General features: G+C 38.5%; 1 protein-coding gene across 12 annotated transcripts in view; it reads right to left on the minus strand.

The window, feature by feature from the left end:
- FRY (FRY microtubule binding protein) overlaps window positions 1-24167 on the minus strand; it is a 249737-nt gene that overhangs the window by 58018 nt on the left and 167552 nt on the right. For all 12 annotated transcript variants that reach the window (XR_012085008.2, XM_072993766.2, XM_078389991.1 and 9 more), the window contains 13 exons: window positions 23549-23648; window positions 22711-22882; window positions 21797-22053; window positions 20970-21116; window positions 19414-19582; window positions 17256-17346; window positions 15410-15492; window positions 14211-14361; window positions 11331-11434; window positions 7791-7976; window positions 5635-5833; window positions 2785-2906; window positions 1573-1760 (listed from right to left, as the gene is read on the minus strand). Coding sequence is in view for 11 of the 12 variants with exons in the window: in XM_072993766.2 (XP_072849867.2) it covers window positions 1573-1760; window positions 2785-2906; window positions 5635-5833; window positions 7791-7976; window positions 11331-11434; window positions 14211-14361; window positions 15410-15492; window positions 17256-17346; window positions 19414-19582; window positions 20970-21116; window positions 21797-22053; window positions 22711-22882; window positions 23549-23648 (1969 nt within the window). In the remaining variant the exon portion in view is untranslated. The remainder of the gene's footprint in view (window positions 1-1572; window positions 1761-2784; window positions 2907-5634; window positions 5834-7790; window positions 7977-11330; window positions 11435-14210; window positions 14362-15409; window positions 15493-17255; window positions 17347-19413; window positions 19583-20969; window positions 21117-21796; window positions 22054-22710; window positions 22883-23548; window positions 23649-24167) is intronic.

The raw sequence follows: 24167 nt of genomic DNA on the forward strand, positions 1-24167 counted from the left end.
ACCTTAAAGACTTACCACAATATTTTCACATGAACTTTCATGGATGTCCATGAAAGCTCACATTAAAACATAGCAGTTAGTTTTTAAAGTACCACAATGTTGTCATCTTTATTTTTGCTTTGCTTTTGGCTTGATATACTGAACTTAAGATTGCACTGCAGCAGCACACCCTATTTGCAAGGCACTTTTCATCATAGCCTCAAGATCTATTTCCTGACTAATCTGAGCTGGGATTTCCTATCTACAATGTGCACTCACTTTCAATTTTTAGAATCACCTGCCCTTTGTTTAAATTATACAGCATACAGACTTTGAGAAAGACCAGAGAAGGAGGTGTCAGAAAATATATTTGTCCAGACCTTTGTTCAGCTTCTTTTCATGAGAAGATTTCTCATTCTTTCTTATTTCTCCACTGTGCATTCCACCCATCAAAAGGGGAGAGAATACCAATTCTTAATTGCTTCCTATTACTATGTTTTCTGTAGGGGTGTATTGTGGACCAAGCACAAGGAGATCCTTACTCCAAGATTTTGATGGAGCAACCCCCTGCCCTAGCTATGAATTGCTAATGTTTTCACATTTGCTAATGAGTGAAGTGAACAGGAAAAAAAGAGACAGCTATGTTGTCTGGAATTCTTTTAGTCCTGTACACATGTATGGCTCACTCTCAGAAGCAACTGCTGTCAGATCATATGGGGAAATCCGTCCCTTTATCAACACACAGGAGACACTCTTTCAGAGAGAGCAAGTCAAGGTTGTTTTTCCAGACAGCTCATGCCCCATGAAACACTTCTCTAGTCTTCTCCCTCAGTTCTGGAAAAACGTACTCCATACACAAGGGACTGCAACACTGCAGTTATGAAAGCATAAATAAAGTTATGGCAGAACTGCTAGCCATTTTTTAAAACTCTCACCATAGTGCCATAATTAAACAAACCAAAACCCAACATTTTCTCTGGTCTCAGCATAATGCTTAATCAAGATTCTTACAGAATAGCTACAAGAAGCAACTAAGAATGTACTTTTAAATGTCACTATCAGATTTACATGGCAACCAAGCACATGGTATTGAAAGTCACTGAAAGGAATTGGGAAGGACCAAATCTCAGTGACAGAGAGCATGCTCTGCATTTCAAAGACTTTGGGTTCAGGTTGTGTTGCAAAACATGGTAAAACCATTGCCAGTCAGTGTAGATGAAGATGAGCAACTAGATGAGTGGTCCAGATGTTCGTGTCTGGGCCTTGGAAGACTGCATCCACATTTGTTCTCATGGCAGTGCCTTCCACGAATCTTACAATAATAAGTTTTTTTACACTGATAAAGTCTTGTGTGTGTTCTACTGGGCAAACGTTTTTTAAAAACATTGGGGGCATCTGAGGAGTCTTGGGATGCTAAGAGTCTGTTAAAATTGAATCCTCCATACCCCATAGGGGACGTTTTCGGCATTTAAAGATATGTTTACATTTTGGTTCTTAGGGACTAATTTTTGGCCTGAGCATCACATGTTGGCCACCCGCTATTGATGATATTGAGCTGGATGAACTGATGACTGCATGGTAGTCTACCAGTACCTGAATCTCCTCTCCATGCTCTCCTATAACTTCCACCAATCTTGAAAGGAGATCTGATAATGCATGTGCAGAAAGAGGCTGCTTCAGAGCCCGGAATATTTGGAAAGAGCGGCCAGCATAATGTCTTGAGGAACTGGAAAGAGCTGTTTGCAAAGCAATCTCACTAAGATGCTGCTCCAGATGAAAACCTGATGGGAGGGAAAAAAGAGATTATTACTTGGAAATAGTTCTGCCAGATGAAGACTCCATGCATCTGATAAAGTGGGTTACTGTCCAGGAAAGATAATGCCAAATAAAATGTACTAGTCTTTATTTGTTTGTTTGTTTGTTTGTTTAAAATATTTATACCCCACCTTTCACCTTTAAAAGAACCCAAGGTGTATTTAAGACTCTTTGTAGTTTTATTTAAAATCTTAATCAAGAGACTTCAAAATGGGACCCTATTTATTTTATTATCTTGTCTTTTCCCTAGAACTGGGACCCTAAGTAGCTCACAGTATGAATAATAACAGACACGACTAAAAACACCATGTTTTAATATTAAAAGACAATTAGACAGGTAAGCATATAAAACAAACCACTAACTTCACAAATATCTTGAAAACTTTGTTTGGTGACTAGTCCATATTTTGTCAGTTGTTTTAGCTCCTGATATCAGGAGAAACATGGGATATACAAAATAAATAAATATATTAAAATACAATGAGTACCGCATACATTCATGGGTGTGTATGTCTGTAACTGAATAGTGCATTGGAATCTCTGGAGGCGCATTTGCAAAAATAACGACAACTACCTTAGTAGCAGTTACTAATAAACAGTATTTGGATGGCAAACCAAATATCCTTGCACCCATAAGATGACTAAAAAGTGTATTGTGTTTAAAAAGTGAGCAATGGTATCTGCAGAAGGAGAGCTCTTTATTATTACAGGTAGCTATAAAAAAATGGCCAACTGCAGAAGCCCAGTCTTGACGTAATTCTCTTACTTCAAGTAAAATTCTTCCACTCCCAAAGAAAGAAATGTATTGGGATAACATTTTTTGTTTCAATACTATTCACAGAGAAGGTTAGCGTTCCTGACATTTTTTTAATGTGAAAAGATCTAAGAAAAAGCACTAGAAATTGCCCAATAAAAGATAATTTTTGAGAGCTGCTGCTTCAGTGAATGTTCTTTAAATGAATCATCGGTTGAATTGGAATCTTTAAGTACCTGACTTGGAATCTTTAAAGACTGACACAACATGACGCAGGAAACTGGTAAGTTGCTCAGCACTCTTTGTATTCTGGTTTTTGGGAGTTATATCTTCATGGCACCAAAGTGGACCAAATGACCTTGAAAGAAGAAAACGTACATATATTGTTTTCAATTGTTAAAATGAAGGCATCAGATTTGAAACTGTACAATGCAAATACAACCCCCCCCAACTATAAGATGGAAGAGTGGTACAAAATTTTATGCAATCCCATTCATTCCTATTAACATGAAAGCATGCATTTCAACAGCATCATTTATTTCACTTTTAAAATAAACAACCAATGAGACGTGAGACAGCGAGCACAATGATCACATATTTATTTGTTTGTTTGTTTATTATATAGTATTTTTACCTTGCCTTTCTCCTTAAGAAGCACCCAAGGTGGTTTACATCATTAAAATACAATATTAGAAGCTAAAAACAGTAAGTATACAATACTAAAAAGGGATCAAACATGATAGCTAATCAAATTTGGCTATAGCCGCCTAGAGTGGTCCTGACCCGACCAGATAGGCAGGATATAAATAAAATAAATAAATAATAAAATAATAGGATGATGGCAATAAAAACAAATTAATCAAAAGAAAAGTCAGGTTAATGTTTCCTGCTCATATTGTTCTTATTTATACTAAAGGGTCGATGGGGAAACCACAGTCTCTGTTTTGGTTACCATAGAAAGCAGAGATTCCCCTGTTGCAGAGCTAAGCATCATTATTATGCCAAATGCTGCACAGGTTGTCAAAATGTAGCCTGAAAAAATAGCAGATTTTAGCTCAGTTGGATTTCTTCATAGAACAACGCATCCTGAGCCTGCCAGTTTTATCAATTAATGAGTAGACTATTCAGCATAATCCCAGACAAACATGGTACATATTTTATGATGATGAAGACCTGTATCTGGTTTGAATACAATACTGCCACTCCTTCACAACAGCCTTCAGTATTTTCTAGATACTTGTGGAGTTTATAAAAGGACTGGGAACTTGTTATGACTGCATTATTCAACCCAGACTGATGATGGATCATATCCTTTAAATAACAAAGCAATAAACAGCAAAAGCAATGAGCAGGGGGTTGGACTTGATGGCCTCGTAGGCCCCTTCCAAATTCACTTTTCTATGATTCTACCCTGTTTCCCCTAAAATAAGACCTAACCTGAAAATAAGGCCTAGTATGATTTTTCAAGATGCTCTTAATATAAGCCCTACCCCCAAATAAGCCCCAGTTAAGTGAAACCCACCATTGTGCAGCAACTAGAAGATGACATGACAATATTTGAATACATGTAGATTGTTGTACATGAAAAAAAACCACATTTATTTATTTATTGGATTTTTATCCCACCCATCTAGACCAAAGGTCTCTACTCCAAACATCCCCTGAAAATAAGCCCTGTCTTATTTTTGGAGAAACACAGTATAAAAACAAAAATAAAGAAGACAAAAACAATGTTGGCTCCTTAAAGACCAACTGCTACATTTTAATGCGAGCTTTCATGGTTCAAGTCCACTTCCTCAGATATAAGAGTGGAAGTACCTGGCAATCATTTATACACAACCTAGAGATAAAAAGACAATGGTTTAACTACAAGTTGGAAATTGTGTGAGTCAATGTGGCGTTTCATACACACCCATAAGACACCTGTTTGATATTCAGTTCTTTTCCTTTGCCTTTGGTGGCAGGTCTTGTTTACAGACAATCCCCCAATCTCAAGCAACTATTGACACACAATGACCTATACAACACTGATAAAGTGATGAGGACTTTGTCCTACTACAAACCAGATGCCAGCTCTGACCCCACATTTACTCTGGCAGCACGATTAAAGGACCCAACAATGTCACACACAACGTCAAGGGTACTTTTACTTGTTATTCTGGTAGTGTGATCTATGCCATCTTTTGCCAACAATGCTCCTTTGTACTCTACATAGGACAAATTGGACAATCTCTGTGTAAAAAGAATTAATGGACATAAATCAGGCATCAGGAATGGCAAAACATAGAAGCCTGTTTCAGATCATTCCACTCTAATCTACGTGGACACCTTCTTCAGGATTTATAAGTTGAAATCCTGGAGAAGAAACATTACAGAACAAAGATCCGGAGAGAGGTAAGATAAAATATATACTACATATGCTGGGTATCCATCTCAAAGGATTAAAAATTAATCAAGGGTTCTTGATTACTGAATGTGAAATGCTACAATAACTATGTTACTATTTTCCATAGCCCAGGTTCCTTTTGAACTAACCATTACCCCTTTTACAGAACAAGTTTCAAAAGTAAAGTCCAGGGTTCTTAACTCATTACCAAATGTGTAATTTCACTATGACTGTGTTGGTATCTATAGCTTGGGGTTCCATTACTTACTAACCATTGTCACTTTTTTACAGAACAAAGTTTGAAAGGAAACGTATTGAATATCAACATCTTAGGTCATTACCAGGTGGGAAATGCAACATGGACTCACAGAGTTTGCAACCTGTGTCTACTAACCAACCATTGTCTCTTTATCTTGAGGCCGTGTATAAATGATTACCATGTAGTCTCACTCTTGTATCTGAAAAAGTGAGCTCAGTCCATAAAAGCTCATATTAAAATACAGCAATCTTTAAGGGGCCACAATGTTTTTGTCTTCTTTATTTTGTTTTGTTACTTGTCTAATATGCTTACACAGACTAACACAGCCACCATTTCAAAAATATACCCTTCACATAATTATGAAACAGGCTAATTTTTCCAAAAACATGCTGCAACACTCTAAGACTGCAGCTCCTCCTATCTTTGTTTTGTCCTGATTACCTGGTGGTTAGAAACTCAATTAGTTTGTTTGCCTTTTCATCCATTTCCACAGTTGGCTCTATGTCTTCTATCTCCTGGGTGATCTGTGGGAGGTTTCCACTGCTCCCTCCAAGGCTGATACTGGAGGAGGTAGAGCTTGAACTGAGGCCGGAGTCTGGCACAGGAGATGATTGATACTCCCTCAGAAAGTCAAAGCCACCTAGTAGCAATTTAAAAAAATATATAAGTATGGAATGTACCACGGAGGTCAGAACTTCCACCAGACTAACAACTTGTTTTTTAAAATGAGACTGAACATTCAAATTTGTAGTCTGCAGAAGTTACAAAATAGTTAAGTTACATTATCTTCTTTGAGCAGATACACACCCTTATAAATCAGGTTGGTCTAGAAAATATCTCAGTTTACATATTTCTGATGATTTATTTAACCAAGACTTATATTGCATTCCTCTGTAAGAAACACTCAAATGAACTGTATTACATAACCAGAGCTGGAAAAGGTCCATAATCAAGAGTTGGTTCTATAATCAGAGCTTACAAAAGTGTTTTTCTCCTCTTTAAAGTATAGCTCCTAGAATCCTTTAACCAGCACAACCACTGGCTGTGTGCATAATGTATGCCCTAGTCAGATGTATGATATTTGCAAATCTGAAACAGTACACTGAATACTCAATCTAAGAATAAGCCTGGGCTAAAGCCCTATTGAATCAAGTCCAAGTTCCAAATAAAGGAGCAAAAGATGCAGGCTAAAATTCTTAACTCTTGGCACTTCAATATGGCCCAGTTTAATATGGAAAAAAATCATTTATTACATGCCACAGTAAACAGTGGAGGATAGATTAGGTTTATATGGGTCTATGTCACAACTAAGATGAATCTGCTGGAGAGATAAGACCAAGAGGTAGCGGCTGGAAGGATACAATCCACTGCTTCAGTGTTGGTTGCCCAATATAGCCCTTTCTTTCCATTAGCACTCTATTGCCTTAAACATTTTGAATTTTTCAACTTTGTTCTGTAGTTCAACAAAACTATGCTATGACTATCCATGGCATCTCTTCTCCATCAGCGCAGAGTGATCAACTTGAAATCTGTAAACAATAGTAGAGTGACAAAAAATAGGAGAACCCTTTGAAACCAGTTTTCAGGTGGCTCCTCGGACGTCGGCGGAAAAGGGAAGGGAAAGGAAACCTTGCGATGAGTGCTTGTATAACACTGGATTAAGTCCAGTATTTACATTATTATTTCAGCCTAAGCATTCTAACCTACAAGTATGAGTGAGCCTTGGGCTTACGTGCCTTCCTTTTCTCTAATGAGAACTGAAGTTCATATTATCCACCCCTTGCCAAAAAAAAAAAAAAAAAAAAAAAAAAAAGGATAGGTCATGCCTCCAGGTTCTACTTTTCTAGGTTATTTTGTGTTGATTCTCATTAAAGTTCAAAAGCTTCACGGGAGAGAGTGCAGGAGTCTGAGGCTCCCTCCTTAGTGAAAGGCTTCACACACAGTCAGCCCCTGGAATTAAAGAACCAAGTCCTTTGATGGCCTTCTAGCTGTTAGTTTGAATGGGTTTACACAGTGGCATCATTTAGCAGAATACACAAATTGTTCTGTCACTTGGATAACACTCACTCATGAATCGTACTCCCTTCAGTTAGCTTACGCAGGAAATTCTACCTGACATTTTCTTTCAGACATTATTATTGAACTCATTAGCATCCAAACGTACACAAACCTCTCTATCCTTGCCGAAGGATTATGTTTCCCTAATTTGTTGTTGTCCTGCTATTAATGATTAATGATCATGTGCCTTTGGGTTGTGTTCCAAAACTTCAGCAGGTCCAAAATGCAGCAGCCAGATTGAGAATTGGGGCTGGAAACAGGGATCACACAACTCCCTTATTACAGCAGCTCCACTGGCTGTCGATCCATTTCCAGGCAGAATTCAAAGTGAGGTTTCTAACATCTAAAACCTTAAACGACTTCAGCCCAAGCTGTCTCAAGGACTGCATCTCTCTTTATGAGCCTACTGTACTCGAGTGTTAAGATCATAATAAGAAATAGTCTGAAACAGTACGACAGAAACAAATGAAAATAAGAGGAATTATGAAGTAGAAGACAAAACAGAACAAGGATATACCCTAACAGTTGCTCTTTATCACCTGTATAGACGTATTCAGGCATATGTGCAGACTGCACTGTGAGGCTCTTGGTTTCATTCATCTCTCTGGTCTGAAGAAGCACTGAGGCAATTGTTTGAAAATTGCTATTGCATGAGAGAGCAATCAAAAGATGGAGCAGCAGTTTTTTACTGTGCTCAAAAACCTCAGGGCGGTAATGGTCAAGACCTAAAGAAGAACAATTAACAGCAATCACTATGAAGTATAAACAAGTTAACATTCCAGAAATAGGAAACAATTCTGAGATATTCACATCCCTAACACAAAACAAATACAAGACACAGTTTGCTTCTTCTGAACATACCAAGCAAAAATTACGGCTGCAACATTTAATTACATTAAGAAAATAAAATATTTTATTAACTATAAAAGAATCTAACTTATTGGGCAACAAAACATTTACTATTTTCACTAGAAGTACTCCTAAAAACAGTTCATGACAAGCATCATTTTTGGAAGTACTCTTTCTTTTTTCACATGCAGGAGGAATGCCTCTTCTATGATGATGCTTGATGCATCACACACTGTGGAAAAAGAGAGTATACCTCTTCTACTTTCAGAAATACTAGCTAAAATCTGATTGCTTTGTTGTGTGGAAGGCAAACGGTATAACATTCAATTGCTCTAGCTGGCAATTAGTGAGCCACCATGGGACTGTAAAGAGTACACCAAGTCAGTGGGTAGATCCCCGTGGCAACTCATTAATTGCAAGCCAAAACTGACTGAATCTTACACCATTTGCCTTCTGACTGCATAACAAAGCAACAGGATTTCAGCCACAGTTTAATTGATCGATTAAAACTTGTATGATCAATTGTCTATGGTTGTAAAGATTTCTTTAATGAGCAGACAGCTTTAGTGAAAACATTATAAAACGCTTACCCTTTAAAAACAGCATCCCAGCAAGGAATGCTGTCTTTAGAAAGCAAGGAATTAAATGAAAGAAGCATGATGGGCAGACGTACTTTTGTTTCAGAATGAAAGAAAGTGGAACATAGAATACTTTCACAGTGATATTGGCTACAGTTAGATAAATTTATGAGTAAGTGGTAAGGCAGATAGTCACATGTATGTAAGTTTAAGAATGTGTGTGGTGCAAATATTGCAGTTGTGATCTAAACAGCAGTACTCTGTAAAGCTGTGAACCACAAGAACATTAGAAATCAATCCCTTTTCTATTTATACATGATGCATTCAATAATACTAGCTTGCCTGAGACAGCACTTCATAGCCTTCATTTAAGCATCACCTGTGTATGAAAAGGAACTGGGTTGGACCCAAAGTTGTTCATTTCCACACAGATAGCACCAGCTGCTTGTATAAAACAGCTCTTTTATACCTTGTACTACAGTTTAGTGTATCAAAAGGGAAATTAATCAATCAAGTTCTGCTTGGCAAGAACATGTGCCCCCTCCACACATGCAGAAGTATAGGAATTGCTCTGAAAATCTCTATTCCTAGCACTGCATGATGTTTTCTCCAACAATTCAAGCAATTACTGGCCAGACAGGACCAAGAGCCATTTTCCTTTCATCTTACAGTTCTTTAGATTCAACTCAAAATGTCCATTTTCACTTGAATTTCTGCTATATTCAAATTATGATATTTAAAAAACTAAGAATCTTGTAGCAATTTGAAGAGTCACAAATGTTCATGTGACAAAATTCTGCCCTATAAAACATGTTAGTCTTTAAGATGCCACAATACTCTTTGCTTATTTTGCTACTAACACAGCTATCCACCTGAAAATATGATATTTAAAGTGATATTAAAAGTAAGCAAAGGGCTCCTCCTGATTCTCTGTGGGTCCAATTTCTGGAAGGAAGAAAAAAAGCTGGCTCTATTGGGGTTCTAAGCAGCATCTGGAGGTCCTGGGAGTCCCTGTGGTTCCCACAGAAGCATGACTCATAAGCCAACCAGTCAAGAGCTGAATTGACCTAGCCAAGAGCAGATAACTAAAAAATATGGAGTAAAGAAGTTCAGGCTTCAATCTGATCCACTTCAAAAACATTAAAGCCCTCCCAGTCACTGTTCAACATCATTCTTCATGGCTCATCATATTCCTGCCCATCCTCCATGAAATTAAGAGTCAGGGGATCATTTCTCTAGTTTTACAGGGTGCAGCAAAAAACAAAGAAACCACCTCCTGGATTTCACTTGGCTTTTGGTCCAGTGCTAGTGAAGTGGGATGGGCTGTAGTGAGATCTTTCGGTAGCACAATCTTTACCATTTTCATTTCCATTATGGCTTGGACAGGTATGTACTGTATGTTCGTCACTGAACACAAAAACAAGGAATCACCGATTATGATGCAGAGTTTTCGTTATTCACTCTGCGCTTAGTGAACATGCTGCTGTTCCGGACCAAAAAACCATATTGCTATAGGCTGGAAATTTCAGGACCACAGGTTTGGCATCCAAGCCATGATGGGTACTGAAAACAGCAAGGCACATGGTACCAAAGGATTGCCCACTATAACCCAACCCACTTCACTAGTGCTGGAAAAATAGCTAAGCGAAATCTGGGAGGTTTTTTATTTTATTTTATTTTATTTTTGCTGCACCCTGTAGAAGAAATAGAAGAGGGGATCATTCCTGTTAGCAGTTTCCTATGTTTCTTTTCTTCCTTGCCACAGGTCTTTTGCATGGTAGTTGGTGGTGATGGACATGAGACCAGAGCCAGGTTTGAGGGAGAGAGAGAATGGGGCTCGTAGACCCTTATCCAATATTAGTCATTCCTTAAAGGAATCTTGTAGAGGAGGCTTTCAGGGAAGTCTTGCCCAGCTTGGGGGGTAGCAACTCAGATGTTACACTTCAGGTGACAGGAGGTCCTCACAGTAGCGGAGTACCAACACGACACCCATATTTTGTCGTTTCTTCAACAAGTCAGCAGGTTCATTTGCTGACATGAGTAATTCAATACCTAGATCTTTTCTTCTAGGCTGCATCAAAACTCTGCATCGAAATATAGGCCACATAAAGCTGTGGGTATATTTTCTCTATCAAAGCTGGAATTATGTCTTTCCTTCTCATTTTTCATTTTTGCTATCAGGTACTGTATACCGTGTAGGCAGCAAATAGTTACAGACTATGAATTATCTTCAACTCCTCTTGAATTCCAAGAGAATCTAAAGACGAATGTCGTCCTAGAAATTATTTTATTACTTGAGATTTTTAACAATGAAACATTTAAATCCCCATCTAAGCAAAACACCATTTCTTTAAAAAATACAATATGTTACATGCTGCTGTTTAATTGCTAAATGATTTCTGAGAGTTCTATCCTTTCTGCTTATTTAGAGGCATGCAAGGACACAGCATTACAGCGCAATAGTTCTGTGTACTTGAGCCTGGTAGATCTACACTGCACAGTTAGTGGCCTTCCAGAGAATATAAAATCCAAAAACAATTATTTGGGGATGAGCCAGGATGGAAATGAGAATAGGAAAATTGAGAAATACAAGGTTTCACCAGTTAACTATTAACATGAATTCAATTTCAATGCTTTCCAAATATTTCTTACCTAAGAAGAGAGCATGCAATAATAACGGCAGGTGGAGGGCCCAATCTTCTCTTACACTGTGATCTACTACCATCTCAGTCATGAAGATGACAGCAATATTGCATCTAATAAGAAAAACGAGAATTAATTCAACAACTGTAAGGAGGGTGAGATAAAAATCAGCAGCATACAACAGCTAATCTGATAGTACCAGGTGTAACTTTGGCATAACATGATACCTTCTAAGCTATAGAGGATTTTGAAAAATGTAGTGATGTAAGACAAGGAACTGCTTCTATCCAGTCATGCTCATACATCATTAGAATGATATCGGCTTGTGGCACGAATACCTGCTCCCTTCTGAAGTCTCCACATTCCTCAAAAATCTATTCCAGAGGACTGGCTTCAGAAAAGGGGCAAGGGGGAGGCAGCCCACTCTTTGGCACTGAAGAGGTATAGTGGTAAAGGAACAGAAAAGAATGTATTTCCAAATGTAATACAGTTGTTCATTCAAAACACTTTTTTTCTTGAAAGATAACTATATGATTTCAAGACACTCTATTTCAAAAGTATATCAAGCAAAATCCAAAGGGGGGGGGGAGGAACACAACAAAACAAAAAAAGACAAAAACATGTGGCACCTTAAAAAGTAACTACTATATTTCATGGCTCAAGTGCACTTCTTCAGACACATGGAACACACATGGCATTACACCTAATTTAGATCTCTCATTTCCTGGTAGCACTACTTTTGTATGTCAAAACGATACCATTAATTGATTAATATTTCAGACGGGGCCATTCATGCATGGCAAAATGAATGCACTGAATGACTGGCAACTGAGCTGATGGATAGACATGATGAAGCCCTAGCCAGCAAGCTCAGAAAACTCTCAGCTCTGTTAGGATCCACAGAAAAGAAAGCAAAGAAGAGGACCTCTGTGTGTTTAATCTCTATCCTGGATAACAGCGTGAAGGGACATGCCGCAAGAAAAAGGCAGATAACAGCCAGGGAGCTGTAATCTCTTCTCAAGGCACATTCCAACATACTAGACCAGTGGTCCCCAACCTTGGGCCTCCAGATGTTCTTGGTCTACAACCCCCAGAAGCCTTCACCACCACCTCTGCTGGCTAGGATTTCTGGGAGTTGAAGTCCAAGAACATCTGGGGGCCCAAGGTTGGGGACCACTGTACTAGAAGATATACAAAGGGTTCCTCATCCCATGTTTGTCGACCCTATCTCGATATGGGGGCGCTCACTACCTTGATGCATGCGCTCGTAATCTCAAGATTAGACCATTGTAATGCGCTCTACGTGGGGCTACCTTTGAGGCTGATGCGGAAACTCCAAGTGGTGCAGAATGCGGCGGCCAGACTCCTTAGTGGAGTGAGAAAATACCATCATACAGTATTTCTCCTATTCTGGCCACACTGCATTGGCTGCCCATTCAGTTCCACATTGACTTCAAAGTCTTAATGCTTACCTATAAAGCCCTAAACGGTTTAGGGCCTCGATATTTGGCGGAATGCCTACTCCCACCAAGGTCTACCCGTATCACCCGAGTGAGTCAGGAGGTGAGGCTGAGGAGCTTGATGCTGAGGAGGCCCAGAAGGAAAAAACAAGAAACTGGGCCTTCTCGGCGATAGCTCCTCACCTCTGGAACAATCTCCCTCCGGTGATTCATGTGGCCCCTTCGCTGAGTATCTTTAAAAACCAATTAAAAACATGGATGTTCATGCAGGCCTTCCCTCCAGTTAATATTTGATTCTTTTTTCTTTTACTTCTTTATCATCTTGAATAATTTATTATTTGAAGTAGTAATTTCTTTGTGTTATATTTATATGTCGTTTTATGTATGCATTTGGAAGCCGCCTAGAGTGGTCGTAAGACCAGATAGGTGGGATATAAATAGAATAAATAATTAAATAAAATAAAATAAGTACCAAAGTTTGCTAGAAACTAGCTGTAGCACTTCTTTACTCTGTAAGAGTCCCAACCCACATAGATTGGGGGAGGCAAAACATTTATGACACAAAGTCAGAAAGCCTTCTGGCTTTAAAATGTCATTAATGTGATAACAAGTCACAATGTCTACATTTAGCATTAAATTCAAAACAAAATTATGCCTATCAGTATGGATTATATAAGATGACAATTCTGAGATAAAAAAAGCACACAGAACATGGCAGGAATATTAGATTGAGTTGGAAATAATATAATAGCCTACTTCTGTATTCAGGTGGTTCATCATCTGCCTCAATCTTAGAAAACCTTCACACAAATTAATCTTCCCAAGATGATTTTAACTTGTCTATTCTACTTGCATTTTGAAAAGTGAAATGTTTTATTATCTGTTAAAGTAAGTTAATGTGATTTGTAATAGAATGGAAGTTTATTCAGTGATCAGTTGGGCAAATGGATCCAGTGGCCATTCATCTGGAAATGCTCTGGGCGGGTGATCTCTCCATTTTAGGTTAATGCATGATCATATAATTAACTTAATTAACAAACCACTTAATTAACAAACCAGATTCCACATAATTCTTTGCTGAAATGCAACGGTCTTTTTTTCATAATTGTCCTGCCTATGCATTACAATCTAGAGAGCCAACTTATAATCACCCTAAGATGTAAACACCGATCATATGCAATTCCCCTTATTTGCTTATATGATCACACACAATATTAGCTTGATGATACTATAAAAATACTAAAAATGCAAGACTTTCTTAATAAACCAATGTAATTATGATGAAATGGCCAACCCCTTATCATCTACAGAACTATGTGAAAAACATTTTTAGGATTTAAACTATGTAATGTACAATCATATAATGCACAATTTAAAGATTGCCTATATAAAATATTTTGGAGGACAGTCATTTGAACATGTAGCTTACCTATGGAGTGGCCCCCGTGGTGTAATGGTTTCTGGGAGGTAGTCAACAAGTGGAGCCCAGCATCCACCATTAAATGGCATTGGCAAAGGTTGTGGCTGTTTCATCTCCACAATGTTCAATAGCCAGCTTGTATATGGAGAAATGGGATCATCTGCACAATAACAGTTCATTTATTTACTTATTTATTACATTTTAAAGCCATCTAATAATAGAAGTTTTCTGGGAGATTTACAGGTAAAAAAAATACAAAATAATAATAAAACACATGGCAACAAGATAGGACAAGATAAATTGAAGATAAAACTAGTAGCAGATAATGAAAGAGTGAGAATAAATTTCAAATTAGGCTACAAGCAGAGGTGAAACAGGGCAAAAAAAAAATCTAACAATGCTAAAACAGTTGATAAAATTCATGGAAAAATAAAAAGGAATAGACATTATGCCAAACACAACATAACATGGGCATCAGGGGGTCATTTCTGAAGAAGGTTTTTCTCAACTCCTCTCTCTCTTAATTCTGCATCTTTGGTGTGATCTCCTGAAGGAAGTCTTTTAAATAACAACCTGGGCAGGTCTGGGGAGGTTAAGTGGGAAGAAGAGTAGTGCCAAGCTACACAGGAATTCAAAGATGAAAAACATCATTTTGAACTAAGCCAAGAAATGCACTGGCAACAAATGCAGATACCAAAGTATAGGCATCCTCATACCGGCCAGGCTGGAATCTTCTGTTCTAGACTAGCTGAAGCAGATTTCTATTTCTTCTTTATACAGGAATATGTCAGATACTATGCACTGCTGGCATATTTATTATTTTCTTTATTGCTGTACGTTCTGTTGTGACATGCACTAACTACGAGTATAATGAAGAGGCATACAAATCAGTACTGACCTTTGAAACCTGAAATACTGATATAGGTACATTGCCAAGTAAGACTTCCTCATATTTTCCTATCTGAAACACAATTCTCTTTGGCATTTTTACCAATGAGAAGTTCAGAACATAAAGCTTAACTAACTGTGAGCAGTAACAGACATTGGAGACAAACTAGTTCTAATTCCCATTCATTTCTCAAAATAGAGACTAAATCTCATTGAAATCAACAGACTTACAAACACTTAAATTTGATTAGATCACATCTATTTTGACTGGATATCACTCTTTTCAACAAAATATAATGTAACCAAATGTCAAATCATACTTTTGTCATCATCATAAGATCCTCCAGAGCTATTGCTGTATCTTGATTCCAGACGATTATGTGCTCTGATCACATTGCTGAACCTTGGAAATAAGAAAATATTGTTTAAGATCTCGATCTGGACTCAGTTTGTGAATGGGTTAAATATTCTGAAGATTCTTCAGTAGTGATACAGATAATCTGTGTGCTGTAAACTGAGTAGTAGCACTCAATAGGGCACAGCAAATGCTAGTGATCTTGGAAGCATACATATTTAAGACATGTGTTGTTTCTTAAGCCCAATACCAAGCATGCCCTCCGAAGACTGAGGCTTATGCCCCACAGTATTAAAAACTGATCACCAGTGTCCAAATTAAGGGTGCCATTACAAGAAATATTCCATACCCATGTTGCTGGGCTGCATAAAGAATTCTTATTTGAAATATTGTGATGGCAATGGAGCTTGTAATTCACAGGATCCAATTTCTACCATTCAATGACTTCACAGTCTGAAGGAGTGTTAAGAATGCCTGATTTAATAGAAATCAAGGTTCTGGATTCACAGTTCCATCTGTACAATTGGTTCTCATAAGAAAGATTGTCTTGGATTATTTGGAGACTCAGTTTTTTAGAAAAGTATTTTATAGAATCATAGAAAAGTGAAGTTGGAAGGGGCCTACAAGGCTCAATGCAGGAATACAATCAGAGCATATCTGTCAGGTGATTATCTAAGTTTTTCTTGAATGCCTCCAGTGTTGTAGCACTCACCAACTCCTGAGGTAACTGTTTCCACTGTCGTACTGCTCTAACAGTTAGGACGTTTTTCCTGATGTTCAACCGAAATCTGATTTCCTTTAACTTGATCCCCACACCTTATTGATTAATCCACTTTTTAGAAAACAGGCAGGAAAAGTCTTGGTAGAGAAAGATACTGTAAATCTTGGTCTGAGCTGTTTGTGCCACACCTCTCAAAACAATCTACTTTTGATAATTGTGTCACACATATTTTTCAAGGGAAAAGGAGCAAAGAAACAAAATGATTTATTTCCCAATGGCTTATATGATACGTATATATCCTGTTTAGATTACTAGACTACTTTTCATCACTGCACTTCTCCTTGAGATTGTCTGCCCATGCCACCCACTCCTGCCAAGAACTGATGTTGTGGTAAGCCACCCCAGTGAGGCCCGGAAATCGATGACCATGAACCAGGCTGTCTTGGTGGTGGAAAGCATTTTGTGGAAAGTCCTGCCAGTGGAGGTGCACTAAGCCCCTTGCCTCCTAGCATTTGGAAGCTAGTAAAAACATAGCCTTTTAGGAAAGCCTTTCAGAATATCCTCCCCTCATGACAGTGTTTACACCTGTATCATATTTTATCTTGTTTTCAGCTGTTGTCATCACAGGGGTTTATTTTTCTGATTTTTAAAAATTATTATCTGTCCATGGGTAATAACACTCAATATGTTTTATGCTTTCTGGTGGAAACTGTCCAACATATCCCCAACACTCTGTAGGTCCGGGAAACATAGTCACTGTCAGGCTGTTTTGTTTTAATTCCTATCTTTTTAATATACAATTGAATATATTTGTGGGTACACGGGAAGTCCTCCAAGTATAGAGAAACCACTACCTTGTTTTTGGGTGGCCCCATTTGATTGCCAAACTGATAGCCATCAGACCACCCAAGTTTGGTATTAAGACAGAATGATATTTGGATTAGAGAGATCTACAGATAGTGTTTCCTGCTTGATGGACACCAAAGAATACACTGTGAATGCCTCAAGTAGACATTCCAGCTCAGGGACTTAATGTTTAAGAAAACAGAGAAAGAGAGACTGATTACAAACCCTTCATTAGATTACAAACCTTTCATCAGTTTCTTTCACAATTCTGTTTTCTTCAGTATCAGGGAAACTATCTTGTCCCGCAACAACAGTGTTACTGCTCGACGTAGTTCCTGTATATGTACAGCCAGTAAAGACACATAATTTAAAAAACTAAGTACATATTGAAATTCATTTTGAAATATTTTTCATTCAAAGAAACAAGTACAAATACAAACAACAAAACAACAAAACATTGGCCAACCTGGTGGAATGACACCTCACACCTCAATCTCCAACCTCTCAGAATCATATTACATATTACAGTGATATCCATTCAAGGAATAAACACATGCTGCAATGTTATTCTTTCCCCCTCCTTCATCCCCACAACTTGTCATAAAATGGCCGTTAGAATGGAATTCAGAAAATACTTCCTCTAAGTCCCCTTCCCTGCTTCCAATAATTGAAAGGTAATCTGGGAGACTCAGTCCACTTCCTCAAGATTACAGCCTCTGCTTCCCTGGATTCATCACAGAGGACAACTCAGGGAGACTTAGAGTGTTTTGGATTGTGATACAAATCTCTTCAAGATCGTCGTTGTCGTTTAGTCGTTTCCGACTCTTCGTGACCCCATGGACCAGAGCATGCCAGGCCCTCCTATCTTCCACTGCCTCCCGGAGTTGTGTCAAATTCATGTTGGTTGCTTCGATGACACTGTCCAACCATCTCATCCTCTGTCATCCCCTTCTCCTCTTGCCTTCACACCTTCCCAACATCAAGGTCTTTTCCAAGCAGTCTTCTCTTCTCATGAGATGGCCAAAGTACTGGAGCCTCAGCTTCAGGATCTGTCCTTCCAGTGAGCACTCAGGGTTGATTTCCTTCACAACAGATAGGTTTGTTCTCCTTGCAGTCCAGAGGACTCTCAAGAGCCTCCTTCAGCACCACAATTCAAAGGCATCAATTATTTGGCGGTCAGCTTTCTTTATGGTCCAGCTCTCACTTCCATACATCACTACAGGAAAAACCATAGCTTTGACTATGTGGACTTTTGTTGGCAAGGTGATGTCTCTGCTTTTTAAGATGCTGTCAAGGTTTGTCATCGTTTTCCTCCCAAGAAGCAGGCGTCTTTTAATTTTGTGGCTGCTGTTGCTTCCTGTCCCACATATAGGTTTCTCAAGAGATATATAAGGTGGTCAGGCACGCCCATTTCTTTAAGGACTTGCCATAGTTTGCTGTGGTCCACACAGTCAAAAGCTTTTGCGCAGTCAATGAAGCAGAAGTAGATATTTTTCTGGAACTCTCTGGCTTTCTCCATAATCCAGCGCATATTAGCAATTTGGTCTCTAGTTCCTCTGCCCCTTCAAAAACCAGCTTGTACTTCTGGGAGTTCTCGGTCCACATACTGCTGAAGCCTACCTTGTAGGATTTTGAGCATAACCTTGCTAGCGTGTGAAATGAGTGCAATTGTATGGTAGTTGGAGCATTCTTTGGCTCTGCCCTTCTTTGGGATTGGGACGTAGACCAATCTTTTCCAATCCTCTGGCCACTGCTGAGTTTTCCATTGATTATGATAAAAAAATAGCGCACTGGTCCTTTGATATTGGGCGGTGATACCAGGGTAGGTGACATGACCTTTAGCCTGGTTTGTTCCTTTTTGCACACCACACACAGAATGATTAAAGTGGTAGGAAAAGGCCCTCCCCCAACTCTGCATTGGCTGTCTCTAGCAAGCACGTCATTGCCAGCACCACTCTGGCAGCCATTGATGATGATTAAATCCTCTGCGAGCTAGCACCACTCTGGCAGCCATTGATGATGATTAAATCCTCTGTGAGCTAGTAAAATCTTGCTAGGCACGTTGTTCACCTTACTACTCCCTATACCACCCCATGACTGGAGTGCAATGTGTTTCAGCAAAAATAGTGCACATCTTTATTAAATTTGGTGCATCCTACTAGTTCAGTACATAGCGTGGCAGCCATTGATACTGATGATATATCCTGCTAGATTGGTACACGGACTGTGTAGATTCAATAATATTTTGAATTCAAATAATGTATGATTTCCTTCCTTTCAAATCAAGGAGGTAATGTTGGCACATGTAAGTTTTTTGGGGGGTAAAAATTAAAAAAGTTCCCTGACTCTGCCTTAGGCACAGCATCTTTCCACAAGTAAAAAGGTAGGCATTTAATTCTTACCAGAAGCAGCAGCTGAGGCTTTGTTGCTGGCAGTAAAACGGTAGAATGGTGGATTGTCACAATGTTGAACAATAGGGTTTACTGGATCAGTTTGCTGCAGCTCAAACAGAAGTTCTTCCATTGTTTGAATGGTGTTGTTACGACACAGATAAATGGCAACTTTTTTAATCTGAGGAAAAAGCAGAATTTGACAGACTCTATAAAATGTGATTTATAAATGTGCAGAGTAAATATAATTGGCACAAAGATACTGTTGAGGCTATTAATACATTTAATGGACTCTAGCATCTATTTAAAATTACAGGATGGCCTAAAAAAGAAGCATACATTAGGGGCAATTGATTTCCCAACATACGGTACATCTTCTTTGGTGTATGCTATGTTCCCATGCCTCTTCTGACCTATTTTCTTTTAAATCTTTGCTGATTTTATTTTTAAGAAAGCGTCATAACAAAGCACTAGTCCCTAATGTCATCTTTATTTCCCACAATGCTTCAGGGACCAATGTGAGTCCAAAGGCTTTTAAAAAGAAAATAACAAACAACTGCACACACAGCCCAGTGATTCATTACAAGGTATGCCTGGCTGGTCATAAGAAAAAAAAAGGGATTAGTTAGCACTGGGAGTACAGAGGGGGCTGAGGGAGTGGTAGAGAATGATGTTTTGCCAAGGCAGTCTATGGGTTTTTCATACTGGAGAGAAGGCCAACAGCTTGTTTTGGTGTGGTATATGCTTTGTTGTATATGCCCATGCATGTTCTGTTAGGTGTTTGTGCATGCTTTGCCTACGTCAGGGAAAGAGTAATAAAGGTATTGCCTGTGTTTGTTCTTTTAAGTACCATCAGTTTGTCTTTTATAAAACTGGCATTTTGGTTTTTGGGGGGTAAAAAGCCCCTCCCCCAAAATGTGCAGTTGCCATTTTGGAATCAGATTCACCCATTTCATATTGACTTTCTTCGGCAAATTACATGCATGTGAATCTACCTTCTAAGGTTCAAAGAGCGTTTTTGTGTTTTGAAGCTCAGGCTTCATCTCTGCCCTATACTGAAATTCTTGTTCAAGTTATTTCTTCCAGTCTTACCAGTTTCTCTTTTGGAAAATTAGTGTTTTGAGTCTGGCCATGTCATGACCAGTATGACAGACATTGTGTGACTGCGCTCACCACATCCTCACAACAATTCAGCTCTGCTTGCAAGCCGAAATGGTTGAGAATCTCACAGGTACTGGAATTATGATCATATAACAGTTGAAAATGCAGCAGATGTTTTATAACAAGTTGATAAAACTGTTAGTATAGTACAGCATATTGGTGATCTCATAGTGAATTTCATAATGGGGATTCATATTTATCCTCCTGTTTATCTCATTGTAGATCTATTTATCTCTATTGTAGATAAAAATATATTATATTACAGAGGCTAATTTATTTTGCCAGTTGAAGTATCATAGTTCAATAATTGCAAAGGACTATTTCTAAAAATTAAAAATGAATCTTGTTCTAAAGCCGTTTTGCTCATCAAGAACAGTGTGATAATTTTTTTAAAAAAAATCACTTACATAAGGCAAAAGGATAGTATCACTGCTAACCCCACACAAGCTTATTAGAAACTGCAATGTAATTCTCAGGTTGTTGCTCCATTTTTCATTGTTGGCTAAAGCATTCCAGACATTCTCCATTTCTGGTCCTGGGACTTCATCTCCATACTGCATTGAAACATAAAAGACTGAACTGGATAAAAGGGCACTAACATTACCCTACAATGTGCAAAATGTGCATAAAAAACTGACAGCTCAGAGGTACTCAATCAATGGAAAAAATTGTCCCCCTGCCCCCTTTGCTTGATAAACAGGGTATCAAGTTAAGCTATCACAGGTGAATCAACAAAACAATATAACTTGATCCAGTGGCATCCTAAACACCAGTATCTAGTGAGCCGCAGAATTGAAAACTGTAAAAGATCAGCTAAAAAGGCCTGACTTGTTTCATCAAAATATGTTTAAAACCCTATTGAAAATGCTGAGAGACTTTCATACAATGGTTCTCAACCACTGACCTTCAAGTTGTTCTGGACATCAGTTCCTCACAGCATGGTCAACAGTCATGAATTCTGCAAAGTTCAAAGTCCAAGACATCTTGAAAATCAAAAGTTGAGAACCACTGGTGCAATAGATAGTGAGTTGGTCTTACAATGAGTGGCACTACCTCCAGATTTCCTAGTCAGAAAGTTTTCTGGCTTGCCATGTCCCAACCACTCCTAACTTAATGTATGAAATCTTGGAACTCTTTGGAGAAAATTAGAATGGGGGAATGTGGGGAAAAAACCCTCATAAACTGCAGCACTGGGATTCACAATTAATAACCATGTCATTATTGACTTGCTTACCTTAGCAGTCATATACATCAGATTATTAAGTACCAGTGATGTTGCCTCTGGAGAGCCCCAGCCACTTCCCTTTAGTCCACATGTGACCGCTACTTCCCCATCTTTGTCCTTTATTTCATCTTCTGGAGTGCTGGGACTTGAGCCTGGGAGAAGAAGCCTGCTGTCTACAAGTTCAATGTTATGAAGCCAAGGTAGCAAGTAGGTGAGCATGCTCTGACGTCCATTGGGATGAGTTGTTGGGAATCGTTGGCTCACTTCTAAAAACAAACAAGCAAGCAAGACAGAGATCTTACATTCATAAGAAAGACTAGCTGTCATGTAGGCCAGCCATTCTCAACCTTTTTTTGGCCACGGCCATAAACACAATATGAAAGGAATATAGGCAAAATCAAGATTGTACAGGTCACTTGGCAAACCTTATAAGATGGTGTTTCCAATCTGTGGCCCTCTTCAAATGTGTCAGGCCCCTACAAGGAGCCATATGACCCCCACTGAGCATGATTAGTTTAGGCAACCACAAGTAACTTTTGAAAATAAAAAAACTTCAGTTTAAAAGCTTTCATCCATGTTTCTCCATCCATGTTTCTCTGGATAGAAATATTCTGCATAGAATAAACTTCGAACAATTGACCAGCTACTTAGATTCTGTTTGATTATCTCATAATCTGAATCCCATGAAAGGAACATTTTTAAAGTACAAAAGGAGGGGTGAAATCTGTTTTCCCCTTGTATCGTTCCTTTTAGTTTTTATATCTGAGGGGAAGGTCTGTGAAATCTAAGCTAAGGCCTCCTTCAAGGCTTTCTTGTAAACCTCCCTTTTCCACTGCACTGCTTCCTTTGCCTGGTGTTCTCTAGGAAAACAGTAAGCCATCTATGTACTGTACTACAGGCAGACGGACAGAGAGAATTTTTACCTGAAAACAATGGAAGTGTGAGCTCTGGATACATTCTTGCCAGTTCGTACGACAGATGGGCAAGCGACACACTGTAAAGTGGTGGCAGAGGGCCATGAGTCCCATAAAGAATACTGCCAGGTCTTTGTTCAGCTACTTTCTTTGAATAAACAAAAAGTTTAGCCTCCAGAATCTACAGGAAAGATGAAAAATGAAAGCAGTATTACAGGTTTTCAGCATAGTGTTTAAGATTTTAAAAGAGAAGAACATCCAAAGATTATCTAGGGAATTTATCTTTTCTTTTCCTTTTTAGCTAGCATTGCATGGCAGGGACAATCCCTCTGCTACCAATGGAAATGACTAGACATGGCCTAAATGCTGGAGTTACTTCTCATCCGTTTCCTTTTTTATCTCCCACTGAAATGAGCATCACATGTCGAATCAGGTGGGGCTTTGTCTTCAATCCATTATGCATTTTTTCCTCCCCTTTTGTTGTGATTTTTTTTTTCTTTTCCCCCTGGTTCTCTTCCTGGTCCATCCCTAATCAGCTTAGAGGTGATACAACTCTGATGTTCATACAAACCTCCATGCCACAATCCAAAAGCAGTCACTGTTCTCCTAAGGATGCTGCTGAAAATAAACGTTCACCCAAAATCCACCCTTGTTTCCTCTCTCAAGCTAACTCTCCTCTCTCCTTTTCCCCACAACTCCCACCTTTACTGTTTTAGTGGAATGATTCTTCAAATATCTGCATATTTAACTATCAAAGAAAAACAATGCAAGAAGTCTATGGAAACCAGTTCTTTGCTTTTTCCATACTTTATTAAAGATTTTTTTTTAAAAAAAATTTCATACATGCCTGCATGAGTTGCATTGAAATTTCATAGATCTCTCTGTTGGTGTCAGATGCTTTAAACAGGACTAGATTTAAAAGTGTCACAATATCAAAAGGGTAGTTCCTGGAAAAACAAACAAATGTGATCATTTGTGTTCCAAATGCTGCTGGCCAAAAATCATTATTGAAGAAATGTAAAAAAAGATCAATATACCAAGTACCAAATAAGCGATAAACATAGGAAGAACACAAATTCAGTTTCATAGCTAGGATAACAAAAGAGATCATAATTTTTTTCAAAAGGAAGGACAGAAATATAGCTAATTCTCACTATCATGTACAGTTTATTTACTGATGGGAACAATTTAAACCCTAAACCTAGGTATATATACCTTATTATGTATCGAAGCATCCAATAGTGTTTTTTATTCTTTCTTTCTGCACTTGCATTACAGTCTCAGCACACACCTAGCCATCTGCTGCTGTCACTATTAAATAAAAGCAATCAGCACCTGGATTCAAGTGGCAGTGCTAACTAAAGCAGTAGTGCTGAATAAATGGGATTTCCACATGTATTGACTTACCATTCAGCAGTTGATTCAGTGGCTTTGTTCTAGGCTTCATTAAAAAACAGATTTTTATC

This window comes from Pogona vitticeps, chromosome 3 (genome assembly GCF_051106095.1).
Source record: "Pogona vitticeps strain Pit_001003342236 chromosome 3, PviZW2.1, whole genome shotgun sequence".
Lineage (NCBI taxonomy): Eukaryota > Metazoa > Chordata > Lepidosauria > Squamata > Agamidae > Pogona > Pogona vitticeps.